This window comes from Manis javanica, chromosome 2 (genome assembly GCF_040802235.1).
Source record: "Manis javanica isolate MJ-LG chromosome 2, MJ_LKY, whole genome shotgun sequence".
Classification (NCBI taxonomy): domain Eukaryota; kingdom Metazoa; phylum Chordata; class Mammalia; order Pholidota; family Manidae; genus Manis; species Manis javanica.
Genome location: NC_133157.1, coordinates 64,328,147 through 64,349,398, shown reverse-complemented (window position 1 = coordinate 64,349,398; position 21,252 = coordinate 64,328,147). Strand labels below are relative to the sequence as shown.

General features: G+C 42.1%; 1 protein-coding gene across 8 annotated transcripts in view; it reads left to right on the top strand.

Annotated features, from left to right (window-relative positions):
- The window catches only part of SMARCA2 (SWI/SNF related BAF chromatin remodeling complex subunit ATPase 2), a 162,372-nt gene that overhangs the window by 100,140 nt on the left and 40,980 nt on the right, over nucleotides 1-21,252 (top strand). The window contains exon 28 of one of the 8 annotated variants that reach the window (XM_073228605.1): nucleotides 932-21,088. The exons of the other annotated variants lie outside the window; for them this stretch is intronic. Within the exon in view, the coding sequence (XP_073084706.1) occupies nucleotides 932-973 (42 nt within the window). The 3' untranslated portion in view covers nucleotides 974-21,088. Of the gene's footprint in view, nucleotides 1-931; nucleotides 21,089-21,252 lie in introns of those variants that run through there. 8 annotated transcript variants of the gene reach the window in all.

Sequence of the window (21,252 nt, the reverse complement as noted above, 5' to 3'; positions counted from 1 at the left end):
AATATCAAAACATGTCTACAGGCAACATGTATGAATGCCAAGGCCAATGTGACTCTTTCTTTTGAAGCCCTCCTTTTGGTTATTGGGAGTAGACTTAGTGCCTAGCAAGAGCAATTTGGGCCAGGCATGCCAAACAGGGCCAGTAAATGTGTGCTGAAAATAGTAAGTGCAGTTGGGTGAAAACCACACAAAATAGAAACTGTTGTTGTGAGTTGTTCATTTTATCAAAAGGGAATGCAATTCCCAATGTTGGTAAAAGATGGATTTTAGAACATAGGTCTTAAGTACATGGCTGGGTAGAAAGGCTGTAGGAAGTATTCTGAGACTAGATATCAAAGACAGACAGGTCTTGGCACCATTTGAGATGTGATTTACTCAGGAGTTGTATGATGACAGAGATGTGACCTGAATTTTGAAAAGATTGAAAAAGGAAGAGACTAAGAAAGCATTGTTCATATTTGGGGTTGAATAATGGTGTATAAAATGTAACTTTTGTGTGATTGTTTTACTGTGATATCCACATATTCCAGTGGCCTCAGAATACAGTTTTGTGGATTTCTTTTGTCTCACTATTATGAGGTTGTAGCTGTATAATTAAGATTCATTGTGTAATGTGAAGTTTTATGTTTGTTTGACAGCCATTTCTGTGCTCAGGAAAATTCTATTCCCTTTCTCTATTTAAGTAATAAATCAAGTACCTTGAGTGCAAGTACAGGAGATGAAACAACAATCTCGCCCAACACCTTGAAGTCTACCTTTTTATATATAGTCTCCAGATATGACAAGCCAAATAACGTTGGTTGTTGGGCAGGAATGTAGCTGAGCTTACCACTTTTTTATCATCATTAGAAATGTTTTTAAGAAAATAACATTATGAACCTTAGGAAGTTTTCAAGTTCAGAATATCTCCTTTTTTCTCTTTTTCATTTAGGTAATATCACCAGCGATGAGCACAGTGCCTAGCACGAAGTAGAGACTTGATGAATGTTTGTGAAATGAAATTGTAATAACCTTGTAAAAGAAAAGAGGGAAGTTACTAATTTACTAGTAATGTTAGAACAACATTTCTCTTTCTAGTGTATCTAGTAGATTTCCTTTTATCTGTAACCTTCACTTCTAAACATGGAAACTAGTGTTTTTCAAAACTCCTGTGGTGCCTTGCAAGATACCAAGTCACCCAAGAAGAACAAAACTGTTAGCAGTACAGCTTTATTTATCTTTTTGAAATCCAATCTTTTGAAAGATTGGATTTTGAAATGTCCCTTTTGGTATGAGCTGATAATTTGCTGTTGACCAGGGCTTGCTATTAATGCAGAATGCCCCGAGACCCAAGTATTTAAAAGAGATGCTTACTGCCTTTTGTTTTCTTGTTCATCAGCAGCAATTGTGTGGATCAGCCTATTAAGCCGTTTCGATAATAAAACTACATTCACGGGGCTCTCATGAGCCTGGGTGTGAAGAGATGTTCTCTACTGGCTTATGACTGAGCCCTTTGAAAGAACCTAGCCGGCGCAGCCTTGAGAGGGAATAGGGCAAGGACCGTCATGTCAGAAGTGCTGTGACAGGGTTGCGATCATTCTCCTGACAGTGTTGTACAAAGCCTGCTTGGCAGAGGCATCGAAGACATGTAGAATCCCAGAGTCGGAAGGCAAATGAACGGAGCAGCTCCCCACCCCACGTTTAAATCACATTCTCTGCAGTACCTATGCCAAGAGCCTGCCTGTTCCTAAAGGAGACACTCCGCCTTTTTGTCTGTGTGCCACTGTAGTTCATTGTCAGCTCTGATGGCTAGTTCTTCCTGCCTTTGATTGGAATCTCTTCCCTTGTAGCTGTTCCTCATTGGCCTTGATTCTATTCTCTGGGGTGAACCAAACAGTATTTTCTCTGTCTTTAGCATCACGTCCCACTCAATAGAATGTCTGAGGATTCATGTCCAGTCTGGAATAAACTCGCCTACCCTCTTCCTTTGGAACTTTGCTCATCCTTCAAGGATGATTCTGACTCCATGCATGGCTCCTGGGATGCCCTCGCACACACACACACAGTGACCGCACTTACTGTGTGCACCATACGTCATGGCTCATCCTTCCGACACAGCTCCTGTCCAGTTTCCTGGCATTCTTGGTACTTGCTGACATGCCTGTGCTCCTGACTAGTTGACACACCGGACCCTGTTAGAACTTAGGACTTTGTGTGCAAATGCTAAGTGTCCATTGATTGCCAAGTTGAAATAGCCCTGGATTAATGTGTAGGAATCACCTAACATAATGTTCACTGCTGCAGCAGATGGACCTAAACGTTCCCTACTCGTGGGCCTATCCAAAATAAAGAAGTAGAATTTTCTTCCTCACATGAAAAGTCCAAGGCGAGTGTTTCTGGTTGGTGGGGTCAGCTGTTCTCCATCCAGGGGTTCAGGCTTAGTCTCCATCCAGGGTGCCAGCTTAGTTATCTTCATCCCAGTGAGCTGGAAGTGGGGAGAGCAGCATGGTGTGGTGGGTGTGGAGTTCTAATGTTCTAAATGGTCCCAGATCACTTCCACTCACATTCCATTGGCTGGGACACTAGCTACACAGGAGACTAGGAAATGTCATCTGGCTGTGAGCCCAGGGAAATAGGCTTTGGTGACAAGCTGGCAGTCTCTGTCTCAGATCACTTAGCTTAAATGTAAGTGGTATGGCCACTTTCTTTGAAAATTTATTATGGTTTCGTCAAAAAGAGGTATTATTTTTTAATTATTATACTGAAACCCCCCCCACAGTGTATGCCATAGACAATCTAGTTGGTTGGAGATTTTTTTTAATTTTTCTGTATTTGTCATGTTGTTATAAATGAGGAGGAGCACAATTTCAAACACAGCTCGGTTTAAGTGGTTTAGGAATCCCCATTTTCATTAAAGAAACTTGAATTTCTTGGGTGTTAACAAGTCTCAAGTTAACTTTATCTTTTTGAAGTAGGGAGTTAACATTCTTGTCCCCTGTGGTCTGTTTTTCTTTTCTTCTGGTCTGTTTTTCTCTTTTCTTTTCTTCTTCTTCTGCCTGCCCTATCTTCTTTCCTTCCTTCCTATCCAGGCATCTGGGTAAAGGCAGCAGCTGGTGTTCATCAGGGCACAGTGGGCAGGTGTGCTGGTTCCCTCACTATCCCTGGGTCCCTGCTGGACTCAGTGCAGGGCTACTGGTCTGTGCTGGCCCTGGAGGAGTTGATGTGCATCTAGACCCATCTCATTCTTTTGGAGGTTTTGATGACATGTGCTGTTGAAATTCTGGGGTCCTGGCCAGTCTCCAGTTAGCAGCTTTCCTTCACCCTGAAGTCATGTGAAGACCCCCGGCTTCTCATCTTATAGTGTTCATGTCTCATAGTTTCATAGTAAATCTACCTTTGGGTATTTTTAGGGCCTTATTCTTCTTGTTCCCTGTACCTTCCTACCTAACATACCAGGTTTGAACCCTGAAGGGTGAGTATTCTGTTTCAACCCTAATTAGGTACGTATGCTACAATACAATTCTGGCACTAACTACCCAGAGTTAGCACAAACCCCACAAGTTAAAGGGCTCAGTCCCCAACAGGACTATACTTACTCCAGATGCCAGCCACATTTTGGGGTCCTCTGGCCACCCATACTTCCTTACTGACTGGCTTAATTCGGGGTTCTCATGATCCCTTCTGGTTTGCTGTAATGACTCACAGAACTCAGAAAAGCACTGCTTGTGATTCCACTTTTGTTACGAAGGATGCAAACCAGGAAAACCAGCTAAACAAAGAGATGCACAGGGTGAGGCGGGGGAGGGGACGGAATTTCTGTCCTCACCTCGTGGAATCAGGTTTGGTCAGCCTCCTGGCACATTGGTGTGTTCACCAACCAGGAAGCGCCACTGAGCTGCAGTGTCTAGAGTTTTTATTGAGGCCTTGTTACATAGGCATAATTATTAAATCATTGGCCATTTGACTGAACTCACTCTAGCCCCCCACCACTCCCGGTAGGTCAGACTGGCTCAATGGCCCAGCCCTCTAATCAGGCAGTTGGTGTTTCTGGGGACAGGCCCCCACCCTAACACTATCTAGGGAACCGTAAGTCACCTCATTAGCGTAACAAATTGCTCTCAGGCAATTCCAAGGGTTTTAGAAACTCTATGCCAGGAATGGAGGCAGAATAGACAGACCAGACAAATTCTTTATTATATAATAGGTAGCAGTTTTCTTAGGCTTGACCTCTTACCTCTCTTCCTCTTTACTCCCTTTCTCTCCAGGGAGGAAGGCTCGTTACCCTGCCTTCCTGTCATATATAGCAACTTGCCGTTCACACGTGGTCTGGCCATAGCACCAGCCACTGCGGTTTCTAGTGCAGCTCCGAGGAAGCCCATCTATCAGGCTTAGCTCTTGATTGCAAAGAGCCTTTGGAATTGAGGAAACTCCTCTCCATCAACAAAGCCTGATTTAAATGGCTGTCTCATGGTGGACTCACAAATCCTATTTTAGAAGTCAATGATGTCATTTGTCTTTTTTGCCTTTGTATAACACCTTTATCCTAATCTTTCAGGGTGGCTCACCTCAACAGGGAATGGTCCCTTTATCAACTGGAAGAGAATACTAATGTGGTTTAAAAACTATGTTATCTGTTACCATTTTTTAGCTTTCGCATGGTGTACCCAAGGTGGTGCTGTTTCATGTATGTGGGGGAGGAGGGGATGTGCACTCATCCATGGACACAATAATTGGCTAACATCGGTAATTTATTGGAAAAATATCTTTGTTTCTTTTATGCATGAGAGCAGGAATTCTATCAACCTAAATTGGCAGAAATCTGATGAGCCCAAGTGAGCCAGGATTTTTCTGTTTAACTTCAGCCATGGGTTCACTCTCTGTGGTGTTTCTAGCATTGTAATCATTATTGAGGCAGGGACTCCATAAAATCGGGGTGACTGCGAAGCTGAAAAGTGGGCTGAGGGTGAATTCTGGAATGCCTGGTTTTTCTATTATCCCTGTTCCTTAGTTGTTCTGCCAGTTTCAGAATCCTTCCCTTCCTCAAAACATTTAGTGACATCCCAGAATTTATTCAATTGCTGAGTGAGTGATTTGTGCCCTACAGCACTTGAAGATAATTGGAATGCAATCTAAATTATGTGCTCTGTATAATATTTAATTGCCAGCCTGATGGAGGGAACAAACTTTGGAGAAGATGCTTTTGTTACACAATGGATCTGATGTCTCAAAACTGTAATTTGGAAAGGTCCTTCTTGCTTGCTAGTGTCTCCCTCTGTGATCCCTATGCATGGATGTGAGGCTGCCTCTTTGGGTCCACTGTATTAGCTCCTGGTGATGAAGGAAGGTACCTCTATGTTTTTGCAATGCCCTATACACTTGGCTCTGGACCATGTTACATAAATTGATGGTGATAAGACTCACTTCATCAGATCTTTAAATCTGGCAATAGATACAGTAGCTTTAGAAGCTATAGGGTTTCAAAACAGACCTCAAGGAATGGCAGCACAGAATACCCTCATTTTCCTGACCAGCCTGTTACCAGTTAGGAGCTCAAGCTCCCACAGACTCTGTGCCTAAATGGCGACCTCATAATCTTATCTACTGACCACTGAAAAGCATTTGGGGGGATTTTGCCTTCTCACAGCTCAAAGTAGAGAAAATAGAGTGAGAGACTCAAAATGTAATAGGAGGGATAGTCAAGTTAAGTAAAATGTGACACCTCTGGAGGGCACTAACCTGTGTCTTAAAAGGCTGCCTGTAACCCCAGGGTGCAGAAACAAGCTAAGACTCCTTAGTAGGCTTTCCGTCACAAGCAACCTATGCTGAACGCTGCCCAGGAAACCTGCAGAGAGATCATGGAGAGTTAGTCACAAAGAACTGGGAAAAGTACCAAGAAAGTTGAAAGAAATTGGGATTTCAAACAAAATAGTTGAGATTCTGTTGAAATAAATAATAAATAACAAAATCGCCCTCACCTATGCAGAGAGGATTTTGGTCTCTGGAAACCAGGATGACGTCTCCGCTGGCTGTGCTGCGTGGAATATGATTCAGCCTAGAATCAGAGACAGGGGCTGGAATCTCCTGCCTGTAATCACAGCTTGAGAGTGTCGGTGATTCTGTGAGGCATATTTTTCTCCTAAAATAATCTTGTTTTATACAGCAAGGTGTTTTGGGGGTATGGGGGAGTCCATCAAAAGCCTAAGTGCCATAATACCTTTACTGTTTTGCTGCTGCTTATTGTTTTTTCACCTTAATTAACCTTTCCTGACTTTTTGTTATGACATAAAAATTTATCTTTGTTTTTCCTTTCATCAGATGGCATTTTTAGCTTGTAAAATTGGGTCATCAGATATACTGGGGCAAAACTTCTAGCAAGCTGCATTTCCGTTTTTATACACAAGGGAGAGCTAAGGCCCTAGAAAATAGTTTGGGTTTTGCCAAATTGCAGGTCTTCAGTACTTTAGGAAGGAAGTCCTGAAGTAATTAATGGTGGTAAGACTTGTAAATCATGTCTGGGGAAATAATTTGACAGTAGTAGAACAATTGTGATAACTTTCTACAATTTTTATTTTATTCTTAAATTGTTAACTAATATTGTTTTCACAGCAATTGGACCTTAATGTCCCTTTTGTCAAAATTCAGTAGGGTAGTCCAGTAGAAGGAATAGTCCTCAGAGTGCCAACTAAAATAAATACTAAAGGTTGAGAAGCAGAGAGACTTGTTTCACTCGATTTTTAAAACTGTGATGCCTAGAATTTCCGGTCTCAAGTGTGATCCTCTGAATCAGGATTCAGCCCTGAAATCTAACTCAGGCATTGAAAGTAACCATGGAAAATTGCATCTGGCTTGCGGATATGAGCAAGCCCAAGTAAGTTCACATTATATTCACATGGTGCAAATGCCTGCAGAGAAATGAATGGTTTTAGAACTATGCCTGTTTTTTTTAATCGAAGTTTGGTTTTTCTCCTGTACTTTTTTGCTCTTACTTATTTAAGCAATAAAGCTACATGAAGAAAACCCTTTTTAAACATTTTACTTTGGTCAAATTAAATGTATACGTATTTAAGGTGTCCATGAAATGTTTTGATATAAGTGTGCACTGTGACCCTGAGTACCTAGTGTAACCTCTCATAGCCCCGTTGTAAAATGTGGGAAATAATAGCATATTCTTCATGCAGTTTTCTAAGATTTAAATATGTGTAGCATAGAACCTGGCATATAAGATGGATTCCAAAAAAATCAGTTATTAAGAAAAATGTATTAAATTATTTCAGCAAAAAACTTAGGTGTTAAGAAAAGAAGAAAAAAAATTTCTGTGTGTCTTGAACACAAGGTTTGGGGTGACAGGAGAAAAGTAATGGGGGGGTGGATAAAGAGGCTCCATACCCATTCATTAATGACTTAAGGAGGATGGTATGTTCAGTTGCTGAATATGTCATGAGACATGCCCACAGGCTTATGCACCTCAAGCCTGCCAACTCAGGCATTGAAAGTAACCACAGAAAATTGCATCTGGCTTGCGGAACTCACAGTTGCAACTATATGTTCACTGGTTTTCTACTTAATCCTTCAAGCCTGCAAGAAGAGCATTGTTGCTAGCAGTCAGGAACCTGGCATGTGGGTGCTGTCCCTGTTGCCAGCTAAGTATGTGGTCTTGGACAGGTCTCACGGCCCTCCTGGGTTGGAGGAGTTGCATTATCTTTGATTTGTAGAGTCCCTTCCACCTATCTAAAGACAACTTCCAAAATCACATGAAGCTGCTTTTATTTTTCTTTTTTAATGTGGTCAGAATAGTGATCATTCCCTGCTTTCTTGTTAAGGTTCCAGTCATGGAGACCATTTAAGAGCAAATTCAATGCAATGCCCACTTACACAATGTTGGGAAAATTGAACTGCACACTGTGCTGGGACTGGGGGCGGCAGTGTTAATTGTTGAGCTTCTGTTCCTTTCCATGGCGGCTGGCCCGCCTTATTAGTGCAATTAAGAGCCAGATTTGAGAGATGCTATTAGAGATAATAGTGCACACTTAGCCACCTTAAAGAGCTTGTCAAGAGCAGGTCTCCAAGTGTACACAGATGGGAATTAATAGAGATTAAAATAGATTGTGAGATGCTCTAACTTGTAGGGTTTTTAACTGTTCAGGAAATCAGCGGAGTTTAAAACAGCATGTATCCTATTCCATGTTTGAGTTCTGGTATCATACCTCCAGGGACGTTATTTATGATTTTTCCTTCCCCCATCCTCAGACTCCAAGGCACGGGAGGACAGATGCTCCTTTGGCTGAAAAGTGTGGCCTCCAACCCAGGACAGTTAGGGGGTTTGCCTCCTGGCTGCTGCTGGGACACCCGAGCTTCTCTGACAGCCACACCTGTGTTCCTGGGCTTCCTACCGACCCTGCTTGGCCCCCAATGGAGGGGAAATACAACACAGCACATTTCCCTCCACCTTTGACCAAAGAAAAGAGATTCGGGGATTTGGGTGCCACAATAATGAGCCAAAGCATGTGACATTTGCGGGTTCCTGGTGTTCGGATAGCTTTTCCTCTTTGATTATAATAACAGGTCCAGTGGCTCCCCAGAGAGATTAGATACTACCTTCCAAAGTAAATACCAACTGCGATCACCACCTGCCCACTACCCCCACCACCCCTTCCACCTGCCCCATTGTGGAAACCTCCAGTGGCCTCCCGTGGCTAGTGGACTAAAGCCCGGCACTTTAACATGGTCTGGCTCAGTCTGACCCCTGAATCTCAGCCTCTCTCCTTGCTCCCTGGGTGGATGCCACACTGGGCTGTCTTTCTGGTCCTTTGTATTTCCAGGAAGGCTCCTTCCCAGATCATCACTTGAATCCCTCTTTGCCTTAATGGTCTCTTTCCAGAGAACCCTCCTGACCACTCCCACCAAAATAGCCAAGGCCTGCCAGTAACTGTCAGGTAACTTAGGCCCGTTTCTAGCATGACCTGTGTCACCGTCTGACCGCCACCCTATTGTTACTTCACTGATGTTAAGCTCCAAGAAGGACAGTGCCCTTACCTGCTTTGCCTACTGCCAAATGCCCACACTGGAGCTCCTCACACATAGTAGGTGCTCAATAAATACTTGTGCATCTGTGAGTGTACCAGCCAAAAGGGAGGGCTCCATGAGGAGGCTGGCTTGCAGCCTGTAGTCCGTGTCCTTTTGGCCGAGTTGGTAGAATCCTCTGTTGTTTTGACTAATGTGGGTCGAGATAGAAATTATTGGCATTCTTTCCCATTGGTTTCCAGTGTGTCTTCATGTAAAGATTTCTTACTAAAAAAAATTCTAAAGGCCTGGGGTTTTGACATAAGTGCTCTTGAGGTTTTCAAGAACTTGAAGGCTCTGTTCTAATTTCAGAACACACCGATGAAGATGACTTAAATATGCATGAAAAAAATACAGCCATTGCTTCAACTCAGCTATTTCTTGAAAAGTCTCATAGATCTTAGAACCAGCTGTTGTCTAGCTTGAACCCTCTTCTTTTTCAGCAAAAACTGGGATACGTCTAATCTAATGCAAAAGTAAGAGACAAAAAGAAAGTACTAAATTGATTGAGTTTTCATTTCTAGTTTTGTACAAGAAAGTCTCCAGTAGAGAATATTGATTTTTAAGTGTAAGGCCATTTTCCTTTGAGATGGCTTCCTTCCTTATTTTCTCTTAAAGGATGTTGAATTGTCAGAATCGTAAATTATTGATAACGCCATGAAGCTTTGCTCTAGACACAGCTTAATTCTTGTTCTGCCACTCCAACTGAAATACCGTATTTAAGGTCACTGCGCTCATAGTCCATTGTAGAAATCATATTCCTAATGCATGATGCCTTTTTTTAAAATATCTTTCCCTTCAACCTTGTAGAGCATTTTCCAAAGATTATTTAAAATGATATCCTCAAAATTCCAGCCTTATTGAGACTGCCAGTGGTCCTATTATATTCCACTTCCTCTGATAACTTTGTGGAAGGAGCAGGGACCCAGGTGTCAGGATATCAGGGCTTGGTTCCAGATCTGACACTGTTTTGCTGTATGACGTCTTGTATGAGTCCCTCACCTACCCGGGCCTCAGTTTCCTTGTCTAATAAACATGGGATTCCTGAAGCAAGGGACCTGTTGGTTGTTTGGAGCTTGTAGAGCATTGAGCTAAATCGTGTGTGCCCATAGCATGTGGCAGACTGACTCCAACATGGTAGAGCCAGTGAAGGGAGCACCTACCTGCCACCAGGGGTCCACTCTCCCTACACGTAGTGAAGGCTTCAGCAGTTCTATCTAGACCAAGACCAAGAATTTTCTACCACTTTTGATGACATTTTTTTTTTTTATCCCTTGTACACTTCTGGGCAGAGTACATAACAGCTGCTAAATGCATCCATTTTGTTCACTGAAGCATATCACCTCCTCCAAATTATCAAGACCAAGTCCATTTGCATTCACTTTAATTTAAAAAAAATCAATACACTAAATGTCTTAGGATATTAATTAGAAGACATGAGAAGGATATTGTGACATCCGAGAGACCAAAGTGTCGACATTCCAGGGCTATCCCTAATACAAACGTTTGTTCTGCCAGAGAATCACTAAACCCAGTTCAGGGGTTTTGTTAGCCACCATTTTGTCTTGTTCACAGATCTGATGATTGACTGTTTTACTAGTTGTATCTTCCTGCGTTTTTATAATCAGCACTCAAAACACCTGGAGCTTTGGGGTTCTTTCTCAGTTTAAAGTTTACTTGGAGGCATTTTCCCTGTCATAAAAGCATACTGAGAAGTACAGAAGGGGAGGGGAGGAAAGTGGAATCACCTGTCATTTCATTGACGATCACGTAGCCAGGTTGGGGAAGGAGCCAAGTAAAATCACAGACGGGGGTTATTTTGGTGCCATTACGTTCAGAATTATTTTTGACCCATTACGAGGCTCAGCTCTTCTGTAGCAGCTTCAGTGCATCCCGGCCCATGATGCCCATAAAGCCCCAGCCCGGTGTTAATGGCGTTTGCATATCCTTCCATTTGGTCTCTGGAACACCCCATTTCACAGGACGCCCAGTGCAAAGGACTGTTTTAGGGCCATTAGTGGATTAGGCAGGCACATGCCTTCCCACAGTGGATTCACGATATTTGCTGCTTTTCCGTAAACAGGGCTTTGATGTCTCCACTTCAGGTTTCAAAGGCTGGCCCCACCCCTTCTGTTAAAGATTGAGATATGATTGACATATAACACTGTTCCTTTTAGCTGCCAGGTCTGAATTCTTAGTCCAAATTCATTCCCATAGAATTTTTCAATACTTCTGTTCCTATACTATCCCCTCCCTTCTCTTTACCAGACAGTGCTTGGCTGGGTGCTATAGACAGACATCATGTTTTAATCGCCTTATAGACTTGGAATAGGTATAATTTCTCCCATTTTACAGGTGAGGAACTAACAGCTCGCAGACATGGAGCAGGTGTTTGGATTTAGCATTTAGTAACCTGGTGGGTATATTCATGTAATGTATGTTGAATGCTGAGGTCATTGCCTTTTAGATTTTGAAAATGCACATCAACGCAAATCTGCAGGACTCTGAGGGTCTGTAAAAGACAAAGCACGTCCCACTTTACAGCCCCTTTGCCCACTGAGACGACCCCTCCTGGCCACCTCTTGGAAAGGGTTAGGAGCTCAGGTCAGATCAGCAGCAGGTGAGTCTCTTGATGACCCCGGAAGAACATGCTGCTGGAGCACCTAAAGCCAGCCCCCTTGAGGGAACGTGGGACAAGCCTCACTCAGAGCTAGCTCCACCACTCCTCCAGAGGGGCTCCTGGGTGGACTTCCTTCTGCCCAGCAGGACGCGGGGCCCTCAGGACTCAGGTCAGCTCCCTCTCCTCCTTTGCTTTGCTCCCAGGGAGGCCCGTGCCCTCCCGATCACCTGGTGCAGTGGTGTTGCTCACATTGCTCTGCCTTCCAGCTGGGTAAGGGGTGTTGATCTTCCTGGCTCCTCCCGGTTGCATGGTCTCTTTTGCCAGTGGGGTTGAATATCTTATTTAAGCCATTTAACTCTGTAAGCTAGAGCAAGCCAGAAGATTGCATAATTACCAGTTAAAATAAAGGCAGTTTAAAGAGGTAGGCTGGAGCAGGACAAACGAAAAACAACAACTCTTCATTTTGCCCCATTTATCTGGCTTACTTTAATTCACTGAGTAGTCAGTAGCCCTCCCTTGAACAGTAATCATTTAAGCCAGGCCTTAGAATGGGCTACCTTGGGAAGCCTTGTCATTGTGAGAAAGCAGAAGCACAAAAAAATGAAGATTTAATTTTATTTCAGCAAGATTTTTGGGTCTTATTGGTAAGCAAGGCATCGATTTAAATGCCTTTACATTTTAAGATGACTTTTTTTTATTTCAGAAGAGATTTCAGGCTGACAGGAGATTCAGACATGTTTCAAGACAAAAAACCCATACGAAGTATAATTAAATAAACAGTGATGACTAAAAGTACCTGTAATATATACTGAAAATGCAGGGGAATCGTGTGGTATTGTGAAAGAAGTGGCATTTTAGCCTTTGCTTTATAAAAATGAGCATGATTTGCCTTGCAAAGGGGGATCAGGAGAAGCAGAATTCAAGGCTAAGGGAACCACATAGAGGCATGGGAATGTATGACATATAAGTCCTGTTACCTGTGTGTTGGGGACATGAGTTTTTATAGGGAAAGGGGTAGAGGAGAAAAACTGGGGTGGAGACACACCCTGGGAGGCTATGCATGATCAAAGAACCTGAGCTTTATTCTATTCTACAGGAGGAATGGAGAGTCTGAAATGGGAGAGAAGGTAACCATTTGCATTGTAAAGGATGAATTAAAAGGGTGCAAGAGAGAGGGCAAGAAAAACTGTAAGGGAAGCCATAAAGGTTTTGAGGCTGGATGCTGGGGTGGGGTGGGGTGCCCTTAGATAATAAAGATCCAGAAGAAACATTGGTCCTGTTGGAAGAAAAGTGATGGGTTTGATTTGGAACATTTGGTAGGACATTGAAAATCCAGATTGGTATCTCCAAAAGTCCATGCTAGGGAGAGAATTTTTAAAGCCACATGCATTAAAGTCATGTAGAAGCAGGGGACAGTTTGGATCTCCATAGAAGATTTCACATCCAGAATGGGGGCTTAGACTCCTCCCAAGTACCTCCCACCAAGAGCTAGGGGCTGCTTACAGGCACTCACCACACTGAGGACTGACTGTGTGTCCAGGCTGATCCACAAAAGGAAGTCCCCAGGGAGCCCCACAGCCAGCCCTCAGGAGACATGGAAGGGTGGTTCTGAAGTTCTCCAGCAGCAAGTCCTCAAAGGGTCATTAAGAGATCTCACCTGTCGCTGATCAAGTCAAACTTACTAGTGATGTCTGCAGTGGATTCTCAAGGGGCAGTGGGTTGCCTTTGAGTGCGTATTTACTACTGATGAGAATGAAAAAAGAAGGGGCCAAAGAAAAACTTGGGGAATCTGCATTTAAGGGGAGAAAAATGTGGCAAGAAAAGGTAGACTAACCTGACTGTAGCATTATAGGGTGGAGAGATTTTTAAACAAGAAGCAATGGAGAAAGTAAATAAAACAGGTGGTAGTTAAGACTAGTAGATAATGAAAATTTGGAAGGTTTGAGCAACTTCTGAAAAATCTTAATGTTCTGGTTGCAAAGGCATTTTACTTTGTGAATTCCTGTCAATCAGGAAGTAGATTGACCAATTCAGGTAACTCTAGAGGTAGACAGTAAAGGTGAGGTGAGAAATGGGTTGATCACTAAAGGGTGATGTAGGGAAGAAACAGAAAGTTTGAAGCTCAAGTCTATAATTTTGTACTTGAAGATTAACATAGAAATATCTAAACAGACACACCTGAATTCACGACTGGTGTTGAGTAGATAGGTAGTTACATACCTAAGACAATTTCCCAGGGAACCCTAACAGTTGAATTTGTATTCACTGGTATTTATAATACCTAACTTTTCCTCCCCCAGTACTCTGCTAGATACTGTAGGGGAATTGAGAAAAATAAAGCATTGTCTCTGTAAGAAAAATAAAAACTGGTCTGTTACAGCTGGGGAAGACTCTAAGCAGAGAAATGAGAGTTGATCATTGAATCATGCCACACCATGCACAGGTACAAGGGATTGGGAAGGACACTCCAGGTGAGGAGAGTGAGAAATTGCAAGGGTGGGAATAAATATGGCATTGCTGTGGTGAGGTACTGGATTTGTGTCCCTGTTACTCATGAAATGTTCACATGTGGTAAACAGGGTAAGTCACACTGGTTAAGATCAGATCGTGGGGATCTCTGGGTTCCAGGCAGGGAGACTTGGAATTACTATACTGAGGATAATTTAAGAACTTGAGTAGGGCAGTAATCTGATGAAGGAAGTATGTAAGATCTGACCACTGGGGTGTAACTACTTAGAAGAAAAATTCACAATCAAGCTAGAAATTCTGATTGCAGGGGAGAGAAGGCTGGGTGATGAAAAAGAATGAGCAAGGTAGTATGACTTCCCTTGAGCCTCTCATTCCAAAAAGAAAGAACAGCAGAAGCCTTCTTAACCCAAACCATCAGAACAAGTAGTGGGTCAGTAGATGACAGTATCAGTTGCGAAGATACCACTTTTAAGTAGATGAAATTGTTAAAGAAAAATAAAATGTATGTCTGTTTGAAGTTGCCTCTCTGAGTCTGCTGACCAAAAACCTATAGTGTTTTTTGCATAACTAATACCCATTATGTGTCATTTAGGATTTCCAGTTTTGGTGTTTTCAGAGAATTTTTTAATTTCAGCTTCACTGAGATATAACTAACAAAATTATAAGATACTGTAAGGGTACATTGTGGTGATTTGATACATGTATACACTGTGAAAGGGTTCTCCCTGTCTAGTTGGTAACACGCCCATCATGTGAGAGCCCTGACACTAACAAAGCCCGCTCACTGCACACTCCCCGCCCAATTCTAGGAGTGTGTAGCCCATGCTGAATCCAAGTGTGTTTTCTTTTTAAGCAACTCACCTTTTATGGGGTCTTTCCTCGCACTCATTGTTTGTAAAAGTAAAAACTCTATTTCTTTTCACAATTATATTTCATTTTATGTAGTATCCTACAGAATTATGTCATTCCAATAACAAGCGTAGCCAGCATCAAGATCTTTGAGAACACAACCAACTGTTAATATGTGAGCCAGGTGGAGGGAGCAGACGGTCCGTGCTGTAAGCAGTCAAGTGGAGCCATTTAACTTCCTTCAGATTTAGTGACTGTCAGATGTGCCCCCTCAAATCTTCTCTAGGTGCTGTGTTTCTGGAACATATTTTATGGGATGTTTTTCTGTGTCTGAGCACCACTGCTAGATAGAGCCAGTCTCTGTATTTGTTTCTTGCAAATCACTGGCCACCTCTCAGATGACCCCGTCTCTTGGTGCTGTCTCCTCTGCCACCCGTCTCTGCCCATGTTCATGTCTGTCATGGATTCCCAGCAAAACTGCCAGTACCAGCAAGCTGTGGGGGCCATGCAAGGCCAGAAGTGTGCTAAGTGGGTTGATTAGTAAAACCTAGTCCTATTTACCTCTGTTTTTATTTCTTTGTGCTTTAAAATTCGAGACTTGTTTTAAATTTTATGCATAGCAGAATATGTTTGCAACATACATACAGCTTTTAGCTAACCAGGGCTCAAAATTTTGTTTTTAATTTTTAGCTTCCTTAAGTCAGGACAGTCATCCCCAACAAATAACCTTGTGTATGCTTAGAACCACCATAATTTGGGCACATCTAAATCGGAAATTATATGTTTCCAGATTGGCTTTTCAACTTTAACTGGAGCCAGACCCTCCTCTACTGACACTGTGATGGTATACATGTGTGTGTATGTATGCACGTATCTGTGTATAGCTTTTGTGATTATACATGTGGAATTACAGGTCCCGTACTCTCTCCTTCACACAGTACCCTCTTCACATAGCACCTGTTGGCCTCTGTTTATTCATGGTTCCTACACCTCACATCCTGGCCCAGTACTACCTCATGGCCTTCATCCAGGTGCAATCCCCAAACTAGCTAGGCACATTGCTTCCCTTAGATTATAGGATGGCATGAAAATAGAGGCTTATTCAAAAGGATGTTTTATATACACATATGTCGTCCTTGCTTTGCATCATTCCAGTGGGTACACATTTCTATTGCTGTGTCGTACTTAAACATCTGTCCCCGAGTCACAAATTTCAGTTACCCATATGAATTGGTTTGCTTGGGCTGCCATAACAAAATACCATAGACTGGGTGGCTTAAACAACAAATTAATTTTCTCAAGTTCTGGAGGCTGGAAGTCTAAGATAAAGTTGTGGACAGGGTTGGTTTCTTCTGCAGCTTCCCTCCTTGGCTTGTAGATTGTCATCCTCTCCCTGTGCCTTCACATGGTCTTCCTTCTGTGTGTCTGTGTCCTAATCTGTTCTTAGAAGGACAGCAGATACTGGATGTGTGTAGGTTTACCCTAATGACCACTTTTTTTTTTTTTTTTTTTTACCTTTATTAGCTGTATAAAGGCTCTTTCTCCAAAGACAGCCATATTCAGAAGTACTGGGAGTTAGGACTTCAACATACGAATTTGGGAGAGGACACATCACAGCATGCTCACTGTCATTGTATAAAGTACAGACTTTACTGCTGGCTTTTTAGTCTGCAAAACACAGTGTAAATAACAGATGTGCATTATGATCAGTGACCCCACACATCACTTCTTTGCAAGTGTCTTGGTGACAGGCCACTGTGTGTGTGTGTGTGTGTTACTCCCCGCATAGATAGCAAAGCTATAGTTGTGGTGCCTCCTTGTCTCTCCCAGTGATGAGCCCGCATGACATTCTACAAAGGTAGATAATTAGGAGATGCAGTTGGCTGGCCAAGGTGAAAGTGAAGCAAAGAAACAAAAAAGTAAAAATGCAGGAAATGAAATTGGATATGATGAAATTTGAAAATGGCTATGTCCAAATGCAGCTAGGATGAGTCCTGCACGAAACTTAGTACAAACCATATTGAAAGTCTGAGGAATATAAAAGATAAACTGAAGTCTCTCATCATATTGTAGTTTAAATTGCACTAGGAACATAAAACACTATGGTCAAATTTGAGCTTTCACTTCAGATTAAAGACTATAATAATAATAGTAACAAAGAGCGATTGATTTGACGAGTGTGGATCAAAAGAGCAGATGTATAAAAGTGCTGAGCACCTGGCAACATAGTAAGCGACGTGGGTTAGCTGCTGTGGCAGTCATAGCAGGAGTGACTATGGCGGCATGTATCTTAAGACTTCCTGAAGCTGAGGCTCTTTCCTCTATCAATGGCCTCAGATTACTATGCTTTTGATTTCTTGTGTTATTCTACTAATGTGTTCTCCTCCCTTGTAATCTGTTAGTGGCCTTCTTTGCATCTGCCTCCAGGAAAACAAGTGCCCTATTCTGAGCCACCCTCTCATCTGAACTTGATGCTTTTAACCACACCGGATTTATAGGCCAGAGAATTTATTCTGTCGTAGCAGCATGTATGGCTGGATGAAGGCTCAGCTCCTCGTGGCAGGCCTGTCACAGGGAAGCCCAGAGGAGAACCATTGATTTGGCTCAATAGCCTCCAGCTTGCCACTTGAGGGCATCTTCTGATGAGATTATACGCAGTCACTGTACCACATCTCCCTACCTCAAAGACATTAAACCATTCTTTGTAAGCACTGAAATCATACCATTATCTGTTACCTTCTTTTGGCATTTCTTCATTTTTTAAAAATACATCAAGAACCTTGAAGTACAGCGGTGACTGTGGCCTCCCTGGGAAGCCCTGCTCTAGAGTCTAGTGGGTGAAGTTTCTCACTGTTAGAAGTCAATAGTCACCGGAAAAATGGTCTCAGGATAAGAAAGCAGAGTTGTGTTCTTTTAAATTCTCCTTGTTTCTGTAGCCTCTTGCAGGCTCACAGGGGAGCTGGAGCATGCTTGTGCCTGCCTTGTAAGAACAAAGGTTTATGTCTATAATGTGGTAAAGTCTATGGGGCCAGGTGTTTCTGGGCTGCCAATCTAAAAGTCATGCTCTGAGAAAAGAGAAGGTTTTAAAAAAAAGTACAATTCTAAAAAAGAAATTTGGCAGTATATACAAGATTTTCCTTTAAAAGAAATGTTTATCCCTCATCACAAGAGACAACAGGAGCAACTTTATTATAATCATGGCATGAGGCTGGAAATAAAGCTGCTGCTCATCATTCCACTGAGATTTGCAATGCGGAAGTTCTTAAGTCTCCACTGAGGGAAGGTGAAACCAGATAAGCCATGTACTCCACCAAGACCTCTGCCTTGTAAAGAAAAAAGAAGAAATAATGCAACCATGAAGGGTACCTTCAGGGCATGACAGTAATTATTGTTAGAGTGGCAGAGAATAGGGAATTTGTTTCCAGCTCTTGTATATTCAGAAAATATTTATTGAGCATCTACTCCATCCTCAGTATAGTTCTAGACTTTGAGGTTACAGCACTGAATAGAGCAAACAAAATATATCTCATAGACCTATATTCTAGTGGGAGTAATTAACAATGAACAAAATGACAGACATGTATCAGGAGATAGTAAGTTCTATTAATAAAAAGCAGATAAGGGGAAGAATGTAAGAGAATAGATCCTCAGTGGGGGAGGGAAGTGTGCCCATAGAGATAAGGAGATCTCTGATAAATGAAGATTTGCATTATTTCCAAAAACTAAAGTATGCTTTGTTTTCTTTTAAGAAACATTTTTTTTGTAAAAGCTCAGCAGTTGAGACCCTACCTTTACTTCTGTAATTCTCATCTCCCATTCTATTTTTCCACTGAAATCTGCCAGCACACAGCACCAAGGTTCCCAGAGAATGAGACTTCCTTCCTAACCCCTTTATCTGAATTTTCCTACTGGGCCAGCAATTCCCAACCTGTAACATGACAAGCATAAGAGCACAGCTCTTTTTGACTGTGAACATCTTTCAGGACATTATGAAATTTCTTATATTTAATTTATCAACACATTGGACACACTTTAAAGCATACCTTGAAACTTAAAACCAGTAGCAATGCATAAATAGTCCTGCAATCAAGTCAGATCAATAGAAAAGAATTTAGGCTCTTTGTTTTCCCACCCATAAGGATAACTTTTAAGGTACAGGACTTGGCATTAAGTATTTTGAGTATAGAGCTATACAATACCCCAGTCTAATAATGACTCAATACCCTGTTTGTATAAGTGAGAATTTGGGGGTCTAGAAAAGTTTAATAATAACTGCTCATATTAATAGAGACCTATGTGTTTGGGAGTGTGCCCAGTGCTTTTTTTTCTGTGTATTAGTCAAGGTTCTCCGGAGAAGTACAGCCAATAGGGAGTTCATGTATAAATGTAGAGTGTTGTATCTGAAAGACCCTATCAGAAACTGCACCAAGGCTAGAAACCAGACTGCTGCTCAGTTTCAAAGTGACTCAGATGTTCCAGGCAAGAATGACATAGATGTTCCATTCTTCGGGATGATTTCTCATCATTACGCTTTTTTTTTTTTTTTTTAAGTTAACAAAAGCAGTGTTCACAGGTCCACAGTCCTAAGCACCAGCATTAGACGAGGTGCTGGGTAGACAAAGCTGATAAAACATTTTGGAATTATACTGGGGAAGAAAGGCATGGTTACCAGGTAACCACAGGGCAGAGCGGTAGACAAGTCAGCCTGGGGAACCCCAAGAGGTCACAGCAGAGATGGTGTGAATTGAAATGGGTGAATCCACAGGAGGAGTGGTCCGCTGTGTGAGGAAACAAAGATTTATGGCCAAACAACTATAAGGTAGTTGATAAGTAATAAAATGAAGAACGAAGTGCTTGGAGCTCAACTCATTCTTCCTGAGAGGTCAAGGAAGACAGACTCTTTCCATATATATTAAGCTCTTTGAGGCCCCCAGGCCACTCCATATTCTGTCTCTTCTGAGAAGTCCTTTCCACCTGCATCCCAGGCACTGCTCTCTTGTGTCTCTGGAGCCTGATGACCATGACTTACCATTACACAACTCAACTGAAATGTGTCCTCTGGAAAGCCTTATTCTTTTTAAAAATAATGATAGCAAAATAATAAAAATGAAAAGTCATGCTCTGAACAGAGTATTGTACTTAATACTGCCCAGAAGGTACCCTGTGGGCTCTGGGTTGATTTTGTGGCTGAAATGTTTATGCACTTCATACACTTTTTTTCCTCTTCCCACATGCCCCTGCAAATTGCTTTGACCAGAAATAGGGTATTGATTTGCCTTGTCTCCATTGTATAAGCTTCCTTAGCTAGTTTTCCTGTGCTATTTAGGGAAAGAGAGAGCCTTGGTTCATTTTTGCAAAAGTGATCTAAAGTTGTTGAGCAAGAAACTGAAAAGCTCATGGTACCAGAAATTGACTTCAATTGGGGTACCATTCTCTTGCCCCTAATGGCCAGCACTATACATTTCAGTCCCCAGCTCCAGGAAAGCTGAGGGTACAGCTGCCATCTCAGTTGCCTGACCAATGAGTTAAATAAGAAATGAGGGTTTGTGGAATTAATGTCATAAGTTAATTGCACCACTGTTGGGGGGGGGAACCCTTAAAAAATAGCCATTAGCCTTCCAATCACCCTCTCCCTTTTCTTGAATATTTGAGGCATTTGTTTAAAAAAACTGTTGAGTTTGTGAATAGGTGCGTCCTTTAGACAGGTATTTCCTTACATCATGGACAATTCCTTGATAACATTTGGAAGACTAAAGGTTTTGAAAAAAAGGGCTTCTCGTCATTGGCCAGGGCAGGACTGAACGTGCCACCTGTTCAAACACTGTAAGGTTTGAGTTGGGAAGGAAAGCTAGCAAAATTTCAATAGTATTGTGTACTGTGTGTCAGGGTGGTAGGAATGTGCATGAACTTGCAGTTGTTGGGGTGTTATCTTAATATTAGGGGATTGGATATTTTTCCCACAAGGGACTTTTTTTATTGTGGTAAAATACATGCAAAAATTCAGTCTTTTAACTATGCTACAAGTTCAGCACGTTGTCCAGCCATCACCAATCTCCACTCCAAAACTTATCATCCCAACTGGAATTCTGTACTCCTTATACAGTCATTCCCCATTCCTCCCTCCATTCGACCCCTGGTCCTTTAAGCAGAATCATACAATATTTGTCCTTCAGTGTGTGCCTTATTTTACCTTAGGGAACTTGATTTTATGTATACTTTCTGAAGAGTTTGCTCTTGCAGATGATGATAATCTTAAACTTGTAATTGTCCAAAGC